This window comes from Amblyraja radiata, chromosome 11 (genome assembly GCF_010909765.2).
Source record: "Amblyraja radiata isolate CabotCenter1 chromosome 11, sAmbRad1.1.pri, whole genome shotgun sequence".
Classification (NCBI taxonomy): Eukaryota; Metazoa; Chordata; class Chondrichthyes; order Rajiformes; family Rajidae; genus Amblyraja; species Amblyraja radiata.
In genome coordinates, this window is record NC_045966.1 from 1,755,721 (window position 1) to 1,777,196 (window position 21,476).

General features: G+C 47.2%; 1 protein-coding gene across 2 annotated transcripts in view; it reads left to right on the top strand.

Annotated features, from left to right (window-relative positions):
• hmgxb3 (HMG-box containing 3) overlaps positions 1–21,476 on the top strand; it is a 68,536-nt gene that overhangs the window by 14,699 nt on the left and 32,361 nt on the right. For both annotated transcript variants that reach the window (XM_033029197.1, XM_033029198.1), the window contains exons 7-12: positions 4,544–4,674; positions 6,378–6,479; positions 8,041–8,159; positions 9,562–9,666; positions 11,078–11,230; positions 13,471–13,769. In XM_033029197.1, coding sequence (XP_032885088.1) covers positions 4,544–4,674; positions 6,378–6,479; positions 8,041–8,159; positions 9,562–9,666; positions 11,078–11,230; positions 13,471–13,769 — 909 coding nt within the window. The remainder of the gene's footprint in view (positions 1–4,543; positions 4,675–6,377; positions 6,480–8,040; positions 8,160–9,561; positions 9,667–11,077; positions 11,231–13,470; positions 13,770–21,476) is intronic.

Below are 21,476 nucleotides of genomic sequence, written 5' to 3' on the forward strand. Positions count from 1 at the left end.
CCGCACCGGGCCACCCACACGGGAGTACCGTCTCCGCCCCGCACCGGGCCGCCCACACGGGAGTACCGTCTCCGCCCCGCACCGGGCCACCCACACGGGAGCACCGTCTCCGCCCCGCTCCGGGCCACCCACACGGGAGTACCGTCTCCGCCCCGCACCGGGCCGCCCACACGGGAGTACCGTCTCCGCCCCGCACCGGGCCGCCCACACGGGAGCACCGTCTCAGCCCCGCACCGGGCCGCCCACACGGGAGCACCGTCTCCGCCCCGCACCGGGCCGCCCACACGGGAGTACCGTCTCCGCCCCGCACCGGGCCTCCCACACGGGAGTACCGTCTCCGCCCCGCACCGGGCCACCCACACGGGAGCACCGTCTCAGCCCCGCACCGGGCCGCCCACACGGCAGCGTCTCAGCCCCGCACCGGGCCGCCCACACGGGAGCACCGTCTCAGCCCCGCACCGGGCCGCCCACACGGCAGCGTCTCAGCCCCGCACCGGGCCGCCCACACGGGAGCACCGTCTCCGCCCCGCACCGGGCCGCCCACACGGGAGCGTCTCAGCCCCGCTCTGGGCCGCCCACACGGCAGCGTCTCAGCCCCGCACCGGGCCGCCCACGCGGGAGCACCGTCTCCGCCCCGCACCGGGCCGCCCACACGGCAGCGTCTCAGCCCCGCACCGGGCCGCCCACACGGCAGCGTCTCAGCCCCGCACCGGGCCACCCACACGGGAGCACCGTCTCCGCCCCGCACCGGGCCGCCCACACGGGAGCGTCTCAGCCCCGCACCGGGCCGCCCACACGGGAGCGTCTCAGCCCCGCACCGGGCCGTCCACACGGGAGCGCCTTCCAGCCGGGAGCCGGGCCGCCCACACGGGAGCGTCTCAGCCCCGCACCGGGCCGTCCACACGGGAGCGCCTTCCAGCCGGGAGCCGGGCCGCCCACACGGGAGCGTCTCAGCCCCGCACCGGGCCGTCCACACGGGAGCGCCTTCCAGCCGGGAGCCGGGCCGCCCACACGGGAGTGTCTCAGCCCCGCGCCGTCCGCCCTCACCGGAGCGCCAAGTCGTGCCACTGCCCGAACGCCGCCGCAGCTTGAAGACGGCCAGCCTCGCGTTGGTGAGTCCTGGCTGGCTCTACCTCCGGAGCCTCGAGGTCGGTCGCAGGTTGGAGGCCGCCAGCTCCGCCATTAGGCCTCAGCTCAGACGGGGAAAGAGAAGGGGGATACGACAAGAAAGTCGCATTTCCCCGGAGGGAGAAACAGAAAGCCCTGTTTCACCCCCCCCCACACATAACACAACCTAATAACCAAAGGTTTAACTGAACAAGACAAGAAAAAAACAACACAAAAAAAGTAAAAACAGACAGACTGCAGGCGAGCCGCAGCCGTTTCACAGCGCCGCCACTATGATGTCACATCAATATAATATCAATATCTTGACTTGATTTCCACAAAGTTAGTTGCATCCAAGTTTGAATAAGATCCAAGGGTTTAGAGTGTAACAATGTGCCAAAAATAACATGCCGAGCCTGGTGAAATGAGACTGTCTTAATTGTGTTGCTGAAAGATGATCTTCTTATCAGATTGCAAATGAACCCGAAATCAATTCCTGTGCACGCACACTGCATTGATGGTCTCCGACATAACAATTGGCTTTCTTGTTTCACAACTTGACATTTGCTAAGAATTAACAGAGAACGATGTCAATACAAGTGTAAGCAATTTAACATTTCATAAACATTGTCCATGATTTGTTCTTTGCATGTGAATATATTTTTAAATGTTTATGAATTGTAAGCAATATTTTACAATTGGGAAACTGATTTGGGAAATTTGCAATTATAAAAATTCCGTGAATCTAATCACAGATTTAGTACACAAATGTATACATTCACTAAAGATCACCTTCAATACTTTCTCTTCATTCTTCAAATGCAAGCAGGAACATAATTCTACAATTCTGGTATTTCAGTTTGTAGCTATCCCTCACATGAGTCCACTCTTCACAACTGATCCAGAAATACAAGTATGGTTATAGTACTCCACTGTCAGGGAACTCTGGCTAAAAAACAGGAGTGTATTTGCCAACTGTAGTAACTGTATGAATATGAGAAATAAAGACCACTTTCACGATGCCAAGAGCAGAAATTGTACAAAAATGTGGTCAAATTTTAAATGTGAAGTAGGCTTTTATAAAGTTTGATCTTGTAAAATGAAGTCAATGCCATTATTGAGATTAGTGCTTTTGGTGGCAAGCAGATCTTTAGATGACTTGGGCAAAACACACAGTGCTGGAGGAACTCAGACCCTTCTCCAGAAAGGACCTAAAATGCTACCTGTCCACTTCCCTCCACAGATGCATCCTGACTTGCTGAGTTCCTCCAGCACATTGTTTATTGTTCAAGATTAAAGCATCTGCCGTTTCTGATGTCTCCATTACACGACTTGCACCAGTCTCAATCTGAAAGGTCTTTTCTCATTTAAACTAAATGTTATCATAAATCAAAACAATTGCAGTCCTGATCTTGCTTTAAAGCTGACCGTTCCACCCTGTTCTGCTGGCTTTTGCCTCAGTAACAGTGTGGATGTCCTTAACTGTGCAGAAGTCCTTCACTTCTGCACAGCGGACAAAGCTCTCCGTACAGCTGCGCTATGCTGTCAAACTCTTTATTGGAGCAAGTGGAGCGTAAAAGGCTGGGAATCTGCACACTGAGTCTATTCTGGCACAAGTGTCGGAAGGAACGACTGTGCAGGAAGGTAAGTACAAGGTAATTTTCATTTTTTAAATGTATTTAATAATTTCTTAAAGTTTTAATTTGTGTTCAGTTTAAACATTTTTTGATTTAATAATTTGTGACGGTCACACTTTGAATCTCCTTGAGTACGACAGCTAGTAATCCTCAAGGAAGCCCACTCCAGCTATATTTCCTTTTGTCACTTCATCAGAAAAGTCTCATCAAGATTTGATTTAGTTTTTAGTTTCAGAGATGCAGCGTGGAAACGAGCCTATCGGCCCACCGAGTCCACACCATCGATCACCCGTTCACACCGGTTGGTTCTATGTTATCCCACTTTTGCATCCACTCCCTACACGCCATGGGCAATTTACAGAGGCTAATTAACCGTGTCTTTGGGAGGTGGGAGGAAACCGGAGCACCCGGATGGGCAAACTCCACACAGACAACACCCAAGGTCAGGATCATGTTAGTCGGGATAAGATTCGCCTTTGACAAATTGATGTTGGTATTTCCTAATCGGTCCATTCTTGTCCAAATGAGTTCTGATCACGGTGGCTAGAACCCTTCTCATCACTTTCATAAACTGGTTTGTAGTTACTGAGTAAATGCATTTACCCTTCTTTTGATAGACACAAAATGCTGGAGTAACTCAGCGAGACAGGCAGCATCTCAGGAGAGAAGGAATGGGTGACGTTTCGGGTTTGAAGAAGGGTCTCTGCCCAAAACTTCACCTATTCCTTCTCTCTGGTAGAATGGAGAAGTTGGAGGTATTCTGCTGAGTAGAATATATTGCAAGGGAATGTCATGGTGATATTTAAAATCACTTGGGGTACAGACAGAGACTTCTCATTGTTCAAACATGGGACACAAATTGGCAGAGGTGGCGGGAAAGCGAATCAAAGTTGACCAAACCAGGTTGGTCTTTGTCAGATTCGGTATTGATGAGATTATCCATAATGTATACTTTTAACACTTGATGAAAATATTCTGTGAGCTATATTCCAAGTCAAGTCAAGTTTATTCGTCACATACACATACGAGGTGTGCAGTGAAATGAAAAGTGGCAATGCTCGCAGACTTTGTGCAAAAAGACAAACAAACAACCAAACAACCAAACAAACTACAAACAGAATGGAACAGAATCACATATCCTATTACATATTAAATATTATGGGCGGAAGGAAAAAGGGAAAAAACCCCACAAAAAACAGCAATTTAAAAAAATAAAGCCAAGATTGTTCCAAAGAAGTAGAGTTGTAGTGATTAAGCAACACGTCATTGCTCTGTACCTCAGACCTCTTGCTGAAAAACATGGGTCAGGATTTATTCTGGTCATTTTTCTGTTCTCCAGCTCCCCGGGTACACGTCAGTTGAGCCTGAATTGTTGCTATTCCATTCCACAGCAGGTTATCGCAGATGCCTTTATAACACAGCATCCAGTGGTTTCATCAACCTGCCCCCACGTCTTGCCCCCACCACCACTGCCATCAAAAACATTTATGACTTGAGCCTCCATTGATAGAGAGAAAATTCCAAAGATCATCCTCATTCCACCACTTCCCCAGTGCTGTGGTGCTCTGGCTGAGCAGGAATGCCGTTTATTAATTTTTAATGCATTGGTATTTATTCTCTTCTGCATTGAATTAAACCGTTGTGAATCCTTTTCAAAACAAGACCTCGTAGTAATAATATAATGGAATTCCTGCAATGCATTAACCATGTGGGTGAAAGTTGTGAATGCCACAGTAGCCACGTTGAGTTCCAGAAGGTATGAATTTAACCAAGTATGCTGTGTCTTTCCTCTCCCGCAGTGTTTCTCGACAAGAGTTACAAGCGCGGCGAAGATGTAAAGCCAGGGGGCGAGTGAAGTCTGCCTTGCCGATTGGAACGGGCCGGTCACGACCCCCTCGTGTCATCCTGCCAGCCACTCCGTCCGCTGCAGGTGGGGAACACTGACCACCCATGGGCTTGTTATTTAATGTACCGCGACTTCAGTGTAGTAAAACCTGCCAAGACACTTCCTATCACCAGAGAGCAACGCTCAGCTACTATCTACCTCATTGGTGACCCTCAGACTATCCTTGATCGGACCTTGCTGGCTTTACTTTACACTAAACGTTATTCCCTTATCATGTATCTGTACACTATAAATGCCTCGATTGTAATCATATTGTCTTCTCACTGACTGGATAGCACGCAACAAAAGCTTTTCACTGTATCTTGGTACACGTGACAATAAACTAAACTAAACTATCAACAAAAGTCACCATTGATTCAGGAAAAAGAGTTGTTGGCATTAAGTGTGAAAGGCAGGTTCCAATCAGCACCCTTGCAGGTCTTAGCATTTGACTACTGACCTTTAAAGTCAGTGGAAGCTATTTCTCCTTATTCATTTCAACAATTCCTGATTTTTTTTTGATAATACCATTTACATTCCTTCATACCTGCCATATTCATACAGAAACAAATGCCAGCTATCCAGTAACGTCCCACATGACCCTGTGTACAGTCGTGGTAATGTTCAGGTAAATCTCCCCCCCTACCCTTTCCAATGTCTTGGTGTTCTTGAAGTGTTCTGCCCAGACTCATTGTGTACAATGGAACAGTACGATTCGGGAACAGGCCCTTCGGCCCACAATGTCTGTGCCTACCATGATACGAGGGCCAACTTCCATCTACCTGCACATAATCCATATCCTTCTGTTCCCTGCAAGCCCATGTTCCTATTGAAAAGTCACTTAAATATCTGCCTGGACCACCACTCCTGCCTGCGCGTTCCAGCCACTCACCACCCTCTGCGTTTAAAACAAAATAACAGCTTATCCCAAACCTCGGTACACGTGCCAATAAATTAAACTGAAACTCAACATGTCATGTACCTTTTAAAAGTCTGATCTTGTATGTGTGTGTGTGTGTGTGTGTGTATACGCACATTTTCTCGAAAAAACGACGCGCTAACGGTAAAATCTTTACATATTTCGGTAGAGATTTTCCCCCTGGAGTCCAAAATCACCTTATCTGAAAAATTCATCTGTTATTTCTCCAGTACTCGGGCCCTGCCTGGAGTCGTGAGCCTGCCGGGAGTATTGCGTTCGGGAACCAGCCCTCCCATGTGACGATGCGCCCCCCCCCTCTCAGACCCTACCCCTCCCCCCCTCTCTGTCCCCTCCCGCTCCCTCTCTGTCCCTCATGCCTCCCGTGGGGGCTACGGGCAGGGGATGGGTGCGTTGGGGGAGCTGCACTTGGTCTAGTCTCCTTTAAACTTTGCTCCTCTCACCTTCTTCTTTCGTGTGGCGTGCACAGCCTAAAGTTGTTGGACAACTTGTACTATTTGATCTTCCTATTGTGCACGTCGAGTTGATTGCATTAGTCGAAACAGGGCGGACCATGTGAAGGTTGCAATCTTCCACCCCCTCTCACCTTAAAGTTATGCCTTTTAGTGTTTGATATTTCCAACCTGTGAAGCCGTGTCTGACTGTCTACCTTATCGAAGACTCTCTTAATCTTACGTACTTCTGTCGGGTCTCCCTTCAGCGTTCCATAGGAAGCATTCCAGGTTTATCCGATCTTTCCCTGCACTAACAGCTCCTGCTCCAGGCATTGTTCTAGTGAACGTGGTAACATTCCAGTGTGTTGTGTTTACAGCTGCTCAGTCGGGAGTCACCTACATCCGAGTGGTCACAGTGCCCGTCAGTCAGGCAGAGACGACAGAATCCTCTGCACCTTCAGCAAGCAATGGAAGTACAGGTAGAGAAATATATCGCCAGGTATTAGTCATGCCGCACTGAAGCAGACTCTTTGGCCCACCGCATCCGTGCAACTTATCTACACTAATCCCTTTTACTCACATTCAGTCTGCAGTCTTCTCCGTCTTGTTGTTTAAATCCAGATGCTTCTTAAATATTGTGAGAATATTGTGTCGTGCATTGGTACTTGATTTAATAATAACTCCAAAGATGTTTGGGTTTGTAGGTTAATTGGCTTGGCAAATGTAAATTGTCCCTAGCATGCGTAGGATAGTGTTAGAGTGTGGGGATTGTTGGTCGTTGTGGACTCGGTGGGCCAAAGGGCCTGTTTCCGCGCTGTATTTTTAAACTAAACTAAATTATCACGCTAGCATAAAAATATTTTTCAAGTGCTAATATAATGTGCATTGAGATTAAAAGTTCACATATTTCTGTTACATTATCTACATTGTACTTGAATTCATTGGTTAGTCTCCATAGGTTGAGATGACAGTTCAAACAGCTGAAACTGTGTCATATATTGTTCAGTTCAGTTTATTGTACATAGTATACAGTGGACTTATTCACTGTAAATCTGATCGCTGAGAGTAAATATTTCTTTCACAGTGTGTTCATAGCTAATTGGTGCCTATATTGAGAGGAATGAATATCTGCCTCTGTTTAATGCTGGACTTTATATTTTCTAAATCAAATATCATTATCATTATCATCCTTTTATTGTCATCATGCAAAGCAACAGTTGTACAGTGCAAAATGAGAAGACGTTTCCCAGGGAATACCAGAGCATCGCACATAAAAACTTAAACATTTCACGCATAAATAAAAACAATCCAGTTCCTGATAAAAACAGTACGAATAGTTTAAAAAAAGTGCAGGTAAAAAAGCAACATTAAAATACGAGTTTAAAAAAAAACCCCAAAATAATTGGAAAGAAATACAAAATGGCCATCAATTTTACAAAATGTTGAGCGTTTTCTCAAATTGAAGCATTTGAAGATGATTTTGAAAGCGATAAGTGGGGAAGATTAAGAAGACTTGCACACCGCGTTCCTTCACTATTTCTGAAGTTTAAACAACGACCGTTGGACCTCTTTGCACTAATCTATCGACACTAATCCCATTTACCTGAACTCATTCCCTAGGCTTTCATAGCTTGGGGTTTATGAAAAACAATCTCCAAGGCAAACGTAATGGGTCTGTCCCACTTAGGAGACTCTTTGGGTGACTGGCAGGGACTAATTTGAATGGAATTCACCTACGACACCTGGCGACAACCAATGACATCAGGTCTCTGAGTAACTAGCATATGGTCCCTGTCCCACTTAGGCAATTTTTTGGGCGACTACAGGCGATTGCCGCAAATTTTTCAGGCGTCGTAGGTGAATTCCATTAAAATTAGTCCCTGGTAGTCACCTAAAGAGTCTCCTAAGTGGGACAGAGACTTAGGAGTGCATTTGTCTAATTGTTTTCTTATCAGAAATATATGCATGTCATAATGATTTGCTGAATAATTCTTAATTTGCTTGATTGGAAAAATGCTGTTAATTGTGATTAATTTGTAGTTGGAAGTTCCTGCACAAAGAGCTTGAGTTCTGCACCCCCCTCAGGCCTGAAGCCCAGCACCTTAAAGCAACTGGGGCACTCGGTATTGCACCCCAACTATGCAGACGGAGACGAGCAGGCAAGTGGCTGGGTGTTTTTTTGATGATATCAGAGTATTGGTAGACGTGCTCAGATTCAGATTCAGATTCAATCTTTATTGTCATTGTGCAGTGTACAGTACAGAGACAACGAAATGCAGTTAGCACAAGTCTTGAGAACTTAACTGGGTATTTCCGAGGGTTCACCCCCCTGAAGGATCTTCTGACGTCAGCCTCTGTGACTATGACTGTAACACCGTCAGGGCGAATAGGGGTTCGGGAAGGCACATCAGTGTACTCCCTACCAAAGCATGCGTAGAACGCATTGAGCTCGTCAGGGAGTGATGCTTCGCTGTCGTTTGAGCCGCCTCCTGATTTCGCCTTGTAGGACGTGATGGCATTCAAGCCCTGCCACAGTTGCCGAACATCCGTCTCATCCTCCAGCTTAGAGCAGAAGTCCCTTTTGGCCTTTTTGATGGCCTTGCCAAGGTCGTATCTGGACTTCTTATAGTCCTCTGCATCACCAGACCTGAATGCCCGGGATCTGGCCTTCAGAAGAATGTGGATCTCATGGTTCATCCAAGGCTTCTGGTTAGGAAACACTTGGAAGGTTTTTGTTGGAACGCAGTCCTCCACACATTTCTTTATGAAGTCTGTTAACGACTGTGGTGTATTCGTCAGGTCCGTTGCCGAGTCCCTGAACATTGGCAGTCTACAGACTCCAAACAGTCCTCGAGTTGTTCCTCTGCCTCCCGACCAGCTCATCTCTGGGAGTGCTTTCTTCAGTTGCTGCCTGTATACAGGAAGAAGCAGCACCGCTGAATGGTCGGATTTTCCGAAGTGAGGGCGAGGGATAGAGCGATAAGCATCCTTGATGGTGGTGTAGCAGTGGTCGAGGGTGTTTGGTCCTCTGGTGTTGCAGGAGACATGTTGGTGGAAGTTAGGGAGCGATTTCTTCAGGTTGGCTTTGTTGAAGTTTCCGGCTACGGTGGTAAATACCTCGGGGTAAGCCGTCTGGTGCTTGTTGACCACGGCGTGCAGCTCCTCCAGTGCCAGACGGACGTCTGCCTGGGGTGGGATGTAGACCGCGGTCAGCATGATGGAGGTGAATTCCCTCAGTAGGTAGAAGGGACGGCATTTCACCGCCAGATGTTCGCGGTGTGGAGAGCAGGAGTTGGACAGGACTGCCACGTCTGAGCACCACGCAGAGTTGACCATGATGCAGACGCCCCCTCCTCTCCCTTTCCCAGATGCCAGTGTACGGTCCATACAGACTGCGTACGGTCCATCCAGATGTCCAGGCTTCTCTGGGGAAACTGAATGCTTAGATGACAGAAATATAAACAGAACATTGTGGAAATACTCAGTGGATTGGGTAGTAGCTGTGGAAGGAAATTGTGCCAAATCGATATCAATCTAAAAATGTTTTTCTTTTGTTCTTAGGCAGAATTGAAAGTTTCTGCAGAGAGTGGCTCACCGCAAGCCAGTGCGGTTTCTGTTCGTACTGTGTGTCTGACTCTTCCCAAAACCAGCAAAGCCAGTGCCTTTGTAAGTGTCACATCCACAATGAATTTGAATTGTTGTTTTAATGTTTAGTAAAGAAACTCTGGAATATCCATACTTAACATTTCTCTTAGCTACCTTCACTCTTCATGGCCTATTGATCATGCCCCAATTTTATTTTCCTGTCTTCAGTTACATTTCTATACAATCTTTGTATAGAAGAGATGGCAAGATCATATCTGACCCCTCTCACCCTGGCCACAAACTCTTTGAATCACTTCCCTCTGGAAGGCGACTCCGGACTGTCAAAGCTGCCACAGCCAGACATAAAAACAGTTTTTATCCACGAGTAGTTGCTCTACTCAACAGCCAAAAATCTGTAGCCTGTAGATCTGGTATTTTGTTGGTTCACATGCTTGATCAATGGTGTTTTATCATTAATGTTTTATTATTATTAATGTTTAATGTTTACTGAGTCATTCGTAACTGTCACTGTATGTCATGTTGTTACTTGTGGGCGGAGCACCAAGGCAAATTCCTTGTATGCGAATACTTGGCCAATAAACTTACTTACTTACTACTAATATAAAATATTTGAAAGTTAAAGAAAATCCACTTACAGCCAGCCCAGGCATTAAAATAATCCAAAAAATATTTATCACGGTACTAGAGAAATGGTGCTGGAAACCTCACAAACTAATCACTCTGGCCACAAAAATGCAGCGTGGCTGAGAAGGGAATCAAGCACATTCATAGTTAACCATTACAGATCTGTTTCAGACCACCCGTATACTGGGTAAAGGAAAGCAATTAACGTGCAAAACGATTCATTCACGAGATTAACTACTTGATGAAAAACAACTATTGCCTGTAAAATCCTGAGTTTTGTCCCCTCATGTCCCGGGTATTGAATAAACAGGATTTATTGTCCTATTGGAAGTGCAATACTGACACAGAAATAACAAATCAAACTCCTCTCACCTGTATCCAGCTGTCACCTGCCTGGTTTTGACCCACCTCCACCTTTCTCTCGCCCACTATAATCAGTCTGACGAAGGGTCCCGACCACACACGTTACTTGTCCAAGTTGGCACAGATGCTGCTTGAGCTGCGGCATTACTCCCATACCTGGTGTTCCACGCAAGATTCCAGCATCCGCAATTCCTCATGTATAAATAGAACTTGAGTTCCCAATGGAAAAGTAATTGTCAGTTCATCTTGACTTGCGTATACGTGGCGTGATCATACACCGTGATGCACGGCCATGCTTGTTTATCTCATGCATGTGTACTGTCATCGGTCATGTGAGGTTTTTGCTAGAAACTTCACACTTTCATTGTACTTTTTGGTAATTCTCATTGTATTCCATGGTCCCTCATCAAGTCCATCTTTAACACATGATGACGCATTTCGAATATGTATTGTCAGCAATAAGTTTCATTGTGCCCTTTTTAAGGACCTGGGTTTGGCGACTTGCAGAGGGAAAGGGCGATGTAAGAATCCCAAATGTACATACGTGTACATGAATAGGTACAAGCCAGGAATTTGTCCCGACTGTGGCTATGACTTCACAAGAGACAAACAGGATATCAAGCCATCAAAACCTATTGTGAGTATATGCAATACAGTAATCTGTATGTATGTAACCTTACTGTATGTTCGAAGAAGGGTCTCGAGTCTCAGTCTGAAGAAGGGTCTCGACCGGAAACGTTGTTTCTCTCCAGAGGCTGATCTATCCATCTCAACCCCATTCTCCTGCCTTCTCCCCATAACCCCTGACAGCCGAACTAATCAACAAGTGTCATCAAAGAGTAATCTTACTAATCACAAAGTGCCTTTTCATATCTCTAGTTTCCCTCTCCCCTGCTATCAATCTGAAGAAGGGTCTCGACCCGAAATGTCACCTATTCCTTTTCTCCGGTGATAGAAACATAGAAAATAGGTGCAGGAGTAGGCCATTCGGCCCTTCGAGCCTGCACCGCCATTCAATATGATCATGGCTGATCATCCAACTCAGTATCCTGTACCTGCCTTCTCTCCATACCCCCTGATACCTTTACCACAAGGGCCACATCTAACTCCCTCTTAAATATAGCCAATGAACTGGCCTCAACTACCTTCTGTGGCAGAGAATTCCACAGATTCACCACTCTCTGTGTGAAAAATGTTTTCCTCATCTCGGTCCTAAAAGATTTCCCCCTTATCCTTAAACTGTGACCCCTTGTTCTGGACTTCCCCAACATCGGGAACAATCTTCCTGCATCTAGCCTGTCCATGCTGGTTGACCCGCTGAGTTACTCCTGCATTTTGTGTCTATCTTACTGCATGTTTATTTGACAACAGTATGGTTTAAATGTTTGATCATTTTAATTGATATCACATCTGTAATGGACTTTGAAATGTAGCAAGGTGTGATTCACTCTATCCATACTGTCCAAGTTACCATAGGTTTATTATTGTCATGTTGGCGGCGCGACTCACCCGTTGCAGCGGCCCCTACAGCCTGTCTGTCTTTTTTTTATTTTTTGTCTAGTTAAATGTAGTGTTGGTGTTTTTAATACTGGTTTTAAATGTGTATATGTGGGGGGCGGGGGGGGAGGAGGGGGAAACTGTTTAAAATCTCTTCCCTGTCTGGGGGACCCGACCTTTTCCCTGTCGGGTCTCCGTTGTCGTTGGGGCCTAGCACCGTGGAGCGGCCTCCAGCCTGAACGACCCGGGGGCTCGGGAGACTGCAGGGCTGCGGATTTGCGGACTACTTACCATCGTGGGGCTGGCCGGCCTCGGAACGTGGGGAGCGGTGGTGACTCCCTGCTGCGACTGGACTCCTGGGGCTCGGAGGCTCCAGCAACGCAGCCGCAGGTCCGGTGGACTGGGACATCGGGAGCTCGCAGGTCCGGGAGGAGAGAGAGACTGCTTCCTGGAGCTCCCGCAACGCGACTTCTCCAGCCCGTGTCGCGGTGTTGGAACGACCTGGAGCGGGGTCATACATCGCCCGGCACGGCTTCATGGCCGTGGGACATTCCAGCGCCCGCCGGGGGCTCCAACTTCGAGACTTCTAGACCGGGAGCGGGGCCGTAAATTGCCCGGCACGGCCTAAAATGGCCGTGGGACTTATCATCGCCCGCCTGGGGCTTCGATATCGGGAGAGTCATGGAGAACAGGGGAGAGAAAAGACTTTGCCTTCCATCACAGTGAGTCCACTGTGATGGATGTTTGTGTGAACTAAATTGTGTGTATGTCTAGGAATTGTCTTTGTTTGTATGGCTGTGGAAACAGAATTTCGTTTGAGCCTCACTGAGGCTCAAATGACAATAAATTGTATTGTATTGTATTGTATGTTGACCACGATACAGTGAAAAGTGGCGTTTGCTATTCAGTAAACTATACGCGTCCAATTGGTCCATACACAAGTTCCACAGGTAAAAAAGAAAAATAGAATTTAGCGTTACTGTAACAGAGAAAGTGCAGATAAAAAGATAAGTACACGGGCTGCAATGAGGTAGGTTGGAAGATGGCTAAAATAATAGAGACCAAACAATGTTATCTCCCTATGAAGAAGTCAAATGCTCTGGTGTTTGCTGATCAAGCACGTCCTAAATGCTAGATAAAGTATATAAAATAAGCTGTTTTTTATTCCCTGTAGTGAGGTCAAAGAAAATACAGCAGTAAGTATCAAACTGCTTGCTGGAGCTCAAAGTCAGTTGTTTATAGGGAATGTGACCTTTGAGACAAGGCAGAGCCCGGAAATAAAATGAAAGATAAAGATGTCAAATCTGTTGTGCACTGCATCTGAATGCTCTTGGTTCGGCTTTTATCTCTTATGCCTGTTGTTTTAAACTTTAATTTCAGATAAACAATAGCCTCTCCTTGGGGCTGCTGAGTCCAGAGGAAGGGCTAACGCAGGCATCAAAGGACTTACAGCGTCAGACAACGCTGCTTCTGCTCAGGAGAACCGTCCAAATACCAGAGAATGAGGCTGAACTGCACGAAATCTTTAGTTTAATTCAGGAACTCAACAGCTCGCGATTGGTCTTGTCGGCTGTGAATGAAACCATCACGTTGGAACATAACTCGTGGCCCAACTACTATGAGGCTTCAGCCACCGTCTGTGGCCTGTGTGAGAGCCAGCTATTCAAGGGTGGACACAAGTAAGCATCTTTTTGCTGCCATTGTCATGACCATTCCAGGGTGGGTCAACTGGGAAGAGCTCAGAGAAGATTTACCAGCAAGTTGCCAGGACTCATGGGCCTGAGCTATAGGGAGAGGTTGAGACGGGGACTTTATTTCATGGAGCGCAGGGGGATGAGGAGTGATCTTATAGAGGGGTGCAAGATCCTGGGATGTCAGGACTTTCATATGAACAAAGACTGCATAGACTCGGTTTGTACTCACTAGAATTTAGAAGATTGAGGGGGAATCTTATAGAAACTTACAAAATTCTTAATGGGTTGGACAGGCTAGATGCAGGAAGATTGTTCCCGATGTTGGGGAAGTCCAGAACAAGGGGTCACAGTTTAAGGATAAGGGGGAAATCTTTTAGGACCGAGATGAGGAAAACATTTTTCACACAGAGAGTGGTGAATCTCTGGAATTCTCTGCCACAGAAGGTAGTTGAGGCCAGTTCATTGGCTATATTTAAGAGGGAGTTAGTTGTGGCCCTTGTGGCTAAAGGGATCAGTGGGTATGGAGAGAAGGCAGGTACAGGATACTGAGTTGGATGATCAGCCATCATCATATTGAATGGCGGTGCAGGCTCGAAGGGGCGAATGGCCTACTCCTGCACCTATTTTCTATGTTTCTATGAGGGGGGGGTGGATAGGGTAGATGCTCAGTCTTTTACACAGAGTACGGGAATCAAGCACCAGAGGACACAGATTTATGATGAGAGGGGAAACCTGAGGGGAAACTTTTTCACACACAGGGCGGTGGGTATAGGGAGCAAGCTGCCAGAGGAGTTATAATAACAGCATTTAAAAGACATTTGGACAGGCACATGGATAAGATAGGTTTCGAGGGATGTAGACCAAACGCAGGCTGGTTGACCGGTGTAGATGGGGCATCTTAGTCACAATGGACAAGTTGGTCTGAAGGGCCTGTTTGTGTATTGTGTGGCTCTAACTAGGAGTCATGTAGTTAAACAGCCCATTCATTTGGCAAGCCTTGGAAATATAAGACAGATCTGTATCAGTTCATCTCTTTTTTATGCTGAAGTGCTGCAGGGAATTGGACGGTAAAGGGAACAGCTGCTTCACTCAGGATAAGAGGTTACTCTAGTGCGATTGGTTTTTTACATTTGTTTTACAAGTGATTAGATTGCAAAGTGCTTGAAAGCAATATTCTTCTTCATGGATCTGAAGCCGAGTAGGCACCTGTGGCATTTCATAAAAGCATTGCGGTTATTTTGTATTATACTATGATCACAGCTAAGTATCTGAGAAATAGAATAGTCAATGTATCGGCATGGGAACAATGAACTTCTTTCTTGCTGAAGCTTCACAGTCCATCAACAATAATACAAATAGATATGTAATACCAGGTAACCAGACCATAATATGGGTACACCACTGATTTTCCTGCAGCTGGTGGTCTGGCACCTCATTTATTCCGGGCAAAATTATGAGAGTGCACTGGAAATCCCCTCCCCCCCCCCCCCCCCCCCCCCCTGGAAGTCCCCCTGAAAATGTGGCGCTCAGGCTGGGTGAGGTGGCCTATCCCGACCACGTTGGGGCTTCAGTGCCTGAAGTGGTTGAATGTGGGGTTCAGGCCTGGTCGGAGGCAGTGGATCCATTCCTGTAGCCGGCTTCCAAGGGTGACCATGCGTATCTAGGCGGTCCACGCAGACCGTCCCGATGCCGTTGGACATCTCTGGGAGACCCGTGTCGGGGGAAGCGGGCACTCCTGCCCGGCCACAATGTCGGCAGGTTTGGCGATTCTTGGGTGGGCCCCGGTGGTCCTGCTGGTGAAGTGATGACTCGGCCCCAGGGGCTTCCCCCAATCCGGCCCTCATTGGCATATCCCAGGGCCACTCATTAACCAGCGCCCGGTCTAGAAATACACGTTCTGCTGTAAATTTAATTTGTTTTATTTAAGTTTGTAGCAGTCCACGGTGCTTTAGAGACATGGGGAGATGGGGGGGGGGGGGGGGGGGGGGGGGGGGGGGTCGGTCAGAGGTGTATTGTTGAATTGCTACGTGACCTCTTGTTCTGGTAAAATGGAGAATCCGGCAAGTCTCTGGAACCAAGGCTGCTGGAAAATCAGTGGTGGACCTGCAGTATAAAACCTACGTCTGCAACGCAACTACAAGCAATTGTCTATTTCCAACCATTAAAAAACAAATACTGCAGGTTCTCTTCAAACCACTTGTTGATAAATAACATGTTTCCATTAAAACATTACGATTAATTAGATTGGGTGGGGGTGGTTAGTTTTATGTTCCCAAATTTCATTTAAACTGACAAGGCATCCATTTCGGTATTAAAAAAAAAGTGCTGGCAATACTCAAGTAGATGTTGTAAGATACGTGGGCAGAGAAACACAGGTAGTCGTTCAGTATGATGGCCTTTTACAGTTTTGGTGTTTTTTGCTTGTGCTGATAAACGTGGCTTTGACAGCGTAATGCGCATGGAGTCGAGGCAAGCGGGCTCTCTCCCACCAGCCCACCCCAATCTTGTGCCAGCAATTCACTCCGAAAATCTGAAACGAAAATGGGGAGTAAAGCAGCTGGTGCTCGGCTGTTGAAGAAAAAAAAAATGTTCTTTTGCAATTTAGGACAATGGTGATGTAAATAGAGCAGATGATCCCCTTAGTACAGCCAGTACTTGAACAATCAGCATCTTGGCCATGTATCTGTATGCACCAGTGGTCTGATATTCAACATTAGCCCATTACTGAACTGCACGGGTCAGGGATGGCAAGCCTGCCTTTGTTCACATGGAATTCCGGAAAACTGAGTCGCACATTCATTAAAAACAAAAAGCCACCCACCGCAGTCCAGGATTCCAGCATCTGCAGTTACTTGTGCCTCCATTTTACTACATCCATCAAGCTGAAGAAGGTCATCTGTCCATTTCCCTCCACAGATGCTGCTTGACCCGCTTAATTCCTCCAGCACTTTGTGTCTTGCTCAAGAATCCAGCACCTGCATTTTCTTGTGTCATCAGTCGTGAGATACTTGAATGAAAGTTGCTTTCATCAAAGGATTCATTTTGTATCTGAAGCAAATCAGAAGCATTTGTTCTGTTGATTGAGGGGGGATCTTATAGAAACTTACAAAATTCTCCAAATCTGAGGAAGGACATTATTGCCATAGAGGGAGTGCAGAGAAGGTTCACCAGACTGATTCCTGGAATGTCAGGACTTTCATGTGAAGAAAGACTGGATAGACTTGGCTTATACTCACTAGAATTTAGGAGATTGAGGGGGGATCTTATAGAAACTTACAAAATTCTTATGGGGTTGGACAGGCTAGATGCAGGAAGATTATTCCCGATGTTGGGGAAGTCCAGGACAAGGGGTCACAGCTTAAGGATAAGGGGGAAATCCTTTAAGACCAAGATGAGAAAAACATTTTTCACACAGAGAGTGGTGAATCTCTGGAACTCTCTGCCACAGAGGGTAGTTCATTGGCTATATTTAAGAGGGAGTTAGATGTGGCCCTTGTGGCTAAAGGGATCAGGGGGTATGGAGAGAAGGCAGGTACAGGATACTGAGTTGGATGATCAGCCATGATCATATTGAATGGCGGTGCAGGCTCGAAGGGCCGAATGGCCTTCTCCTGCACCTATTTTCTATGTTTCTATGTCGATTCTAACAGTAAAAGATCAGCCTGTTGTTCAAGTTGATTTGTTTTTCTGCGGGCTTATAATCGCTTAATCTCCAAGATAAAGTCACTTCTAATCTTTATACTGGGCCATGTGATCACTTCACGACTTTCAGGTGTTGGGATCCAAAGCTCTGGAATTCCTTCCCTTGATTTCCCCGCTGGCACTTTTAAGGTGCTCGTCTAAATTTATGCCAAGAATTGAGTTATCTTTTCTCACATCTTTTTGGTGCCAAGTCAAACAGCATTTGATAATATTCCCATGAAAGATCTTGGGATGTGTTAGGCAATGACGGCACTGAGTTGTTCTAGCCAACTGTACAAGTTGTTGATCATGACCAGGGCTGGCTCCACTACACAGGAGGAGGGGAATCTCAAACATACTTTTCTCTCAATGCCAGCAAGACAAAGGAGATAGTGAATGACTTCAGGAGGTGAAGCGGTACACATACCCCAGTTTGCATTGACACTGCCGAAGTAGGGATGGTTGAAAACTTCAAATGCCTAGTAGTTAATATCACCAACAACTTCTCCTGGATCATCCATATTGAAGCAACGACCAAGAAAGCACACCAACGCCTCTACTTCCTTGGAAGGCTTGGGAAGTTCAACATGTACCCTACAACTCTCACCAACTTCTACAGGTGCACCGTAGATAGCATTTTATCAGGATGCCTCACAGCTTGGTTTGGGAACAGCTCCATCCAAGACCACAAGAAATTACAGCGAATTGTGGACGCAGCCCAGACCATCACACACACAAACCAACCTCCCTTCCATTGAGTTTAAGAAGGGAACGGGGGTTCCCCTCCTCCACCATAGATGAGGCTCGCACCAGGGTCTCTTCCATACCCCGCAACACTGCTCTCTCTACCCATCCCCGCACTCGCAACAAGGGCAGAGTTCCCCTAGTCCTCACCTTTCACCCCACCAGCCGTCACATACAACAAGTAATCCTCCGTCAGTTTCGTCACCTCCAACGTGACCCCACCACTCGCCACATCTTACCATCTCCTCCATGTCTGCCTTCCGCAAAGACCGCTCCCTCCATAACTCCCTTGTCAATTCTTACCTTCCCTCCCGTACCACCCCCTCCCCGGGCACTTTCCCTTGCAACCGCAAGAGATGCAACACTTGTCCCTTTACCTCCCCCCTCGACTCCGTTCAAGGACCCAAGCAGTCGTTCCAGGTGCGACAGAGGTTTACCTGCATCTCCTCCAACCTCATCTATTGCATCCGCTGCTCTAGATGTCAGCAGATCTATATCGGTGAGACCAAGCGGAGGTTGGGCGATCGTTTCGCCGAACACCTCCGCTAGGTCCGCAATAGCCAAGCTGACCTCCTGGTGACTCAGCACTTCAACTCCCCCTCCCACTCCGTCTCCGACCTCTCTGTCCTGGGTCTCCTCCATGGCCACAGCGAGCAGCACCGGAAATTGGAGGAACAGCACCTCATATTCCGCTTGGGGAGTCTGCATCCTGGGGGCATGAACATCGAATTCTCCCAATTTTGTTAGTCCTTGCTATCTCCTCCCCTTCCTCAGTCCCCCTGCTGTCTCCTCCCATCCCCCAGCCTTCGGGCTCCTCCTCCTTTTTCCTTTCTTGTCCCCGCCCCCCCCACCCCCGATCAGTCTGAAGAAGGGTTTCGGCCCGAAACGTTGCCTATTTCCTTCGCTCCATAGATGCTGCTGCACCCGCTGAGTTTCTCCAGCTTTTTTGTGTACCTCCCTTCCATTGACTCCATTTACACCTCACGCTGCCTCGGCAAGGCCAGCAGCATAATCAATGTCACACCCTGGCCACTCCCTCTTCTCCCCTCTCCTATCAGGCAAAAGGTACAGAAGTGTGAAAATGCACACCTCTAAATTCAGGGACAGTTTCTTCCCAGCTGAAACTGAAATAAAAGATTTATGGATATCAAAAAAGATTTAATAAAACCAGGCTTTTGAAAATGGCCTTTCCATTAATTTGGAATCCATCAGTTATTGGCAAAGGGAGGAAGTTAATAAATCAGCCTTTGTTGTGTGCAATATTGAAGGCATTGGTGGATGCAGCGGTAGAGATGATGCCTGACGCACAGCGGTAGAGATGATGCCTCTCACAGCGGTAGAGATGATGCCTGACTCACAGCGGTAGAGTTGATGCCTGACTTACAGCGGTAGAGATGATGCCTGACTCACAGCGGTAGAGTTGATGCCTGACGCACAGCGGTAGAGATGATGCCTGACTCACAGCGGTAGAGTTGATGCCTGACGCACAGCGGTAGAGATGATGCCTGACTCACAGCGGTAGAGTTGATGCCTGACGCACAGCGGTAGAGATGATGCCTGACTCACAGCGGTAGAGATGATGCCTGACGCACAGCGGTAGAGATGATGCCTGACTCACAGCGGTAGAGATGATGCCTGACTTACAGCGGTAGAGTTGATGCCTGACTCCCAGCGGTAGAGATGATGCCTGACGCACAGCGGTAGAGATGATGCCTGACACAGCACCAGGGACTGGGTTTGACCCTGACTACGGGATCTGTTTGTACGGAGTTTATACGTTGTGACCACGTGGGTTTTCTCCGGGTGCTCCGGTTTCCACCCACATTCCAAAGAGGTACAGGTTTGTGGGTTAATGGTCATCTGTACCTTGTCCCCGATGCGTAGGATAGAACTAGTGTACGGGTGATCGTTGGACGATGCGGTCTCGGTGGGTTGCAGGGGCTGTTTCTGCGCTGTATCTCTAGAGTGCGTTTAGCTGTTGGAAAACACACAAAGCAGCCACTCTGCTGTCACATTAGTTGTGATCTTAATGAAAGGGGCAAGTCCATCTCTGGTTCCTGCACATGGAAAAAATCGATACATTTTTTAATCGTAGGTTTAGTCGTAGTAGGTCGCCATGCTGGTCGTAGGTAATCGAGGGTAGTCGAAGGTAGTGGTAGATAGTCTTCATCATAGTCGAAGGAGGTCTTCAACATGACATTTTTTCAAACTCTTCTAAACTTGCCAATTAGGTGGCCCAAGTGGGACAGCCCCTTTAGGCTGCCCAGGGTTATTTATCTCCATTTACTCCACAAGTGATTGCAAGCCACAATGCAACAGTTAATTTACAGAGCCACGCAGCAACAACAGTCCCTTTGGCCCAACTTGCCCATGGTGACCGGGCTGCTTCATCTACGCTCGTGCCACCTGCCCGCGTTTACCACCTGTTCCTCTAAACCTCTCCTATCCATGTATCTGTCCAAATGTCTTGTACATTTATGATGATATATTTTAAGATGAGGGGGGACGAGGATTTAATAGAAACCCGAGGGGTAACGTTTTTACACCAAAGGTTGGTAGGTGTGTGGAACGAGCTGCGGGAGGAGGTAGTTTAGGAAACATTTAGACAGGTACGTGGATAGGACAGGCTTGGAGGGATAGAGGCCTAACGCAGGCAGGTGGGACTAGTGTAGATGGATGGGGCATGTTGGTCGGTGTGGGCAGGTTGGGCGTCATTTAACTGAAAAACAAACTAGTGTGGAAGCTGCATTGTGACAAAGGTTAAGATGTTGGGGATTACGTTGATCATGTTTGAAGAGCTTTGTAAATCATTGGGGCACGTCAATGGATATCTGATGTGTATCAATGAATGCCTAAAGGTTGTTGTGCTCTACACCTATCTTAACCTTTCTCATACAACAAACAATAGGTGCAGGAGTAGGCCATTCGGCCCTTCGACCAGCTGCATACTGCAGCTTCCACACAAGCTGCTTCCAAATAGTTCTGCAATAATTTGAGTAGACACCAGTAGATGGCAGTAAGCTTTGTATTCGCTTTAGCATGATAGTGTGGGGCTATTAAAGTTCATTTCTCTACTTCAATCATCTGTCTGCCTGCGGTATAAATGTATGCACTTCTGTTGAACTCAATCCAGTAAAAGTGTATTTTGCTGAGTATTCTTGGACTCCATCCACAGCACATTTTCGAAATGCAGCTGCTGATTTGTACGGCAATTTTTATTAAACTGTACTCTGCATCTAACACAATTCTACGAGAAAGTAACGAAGC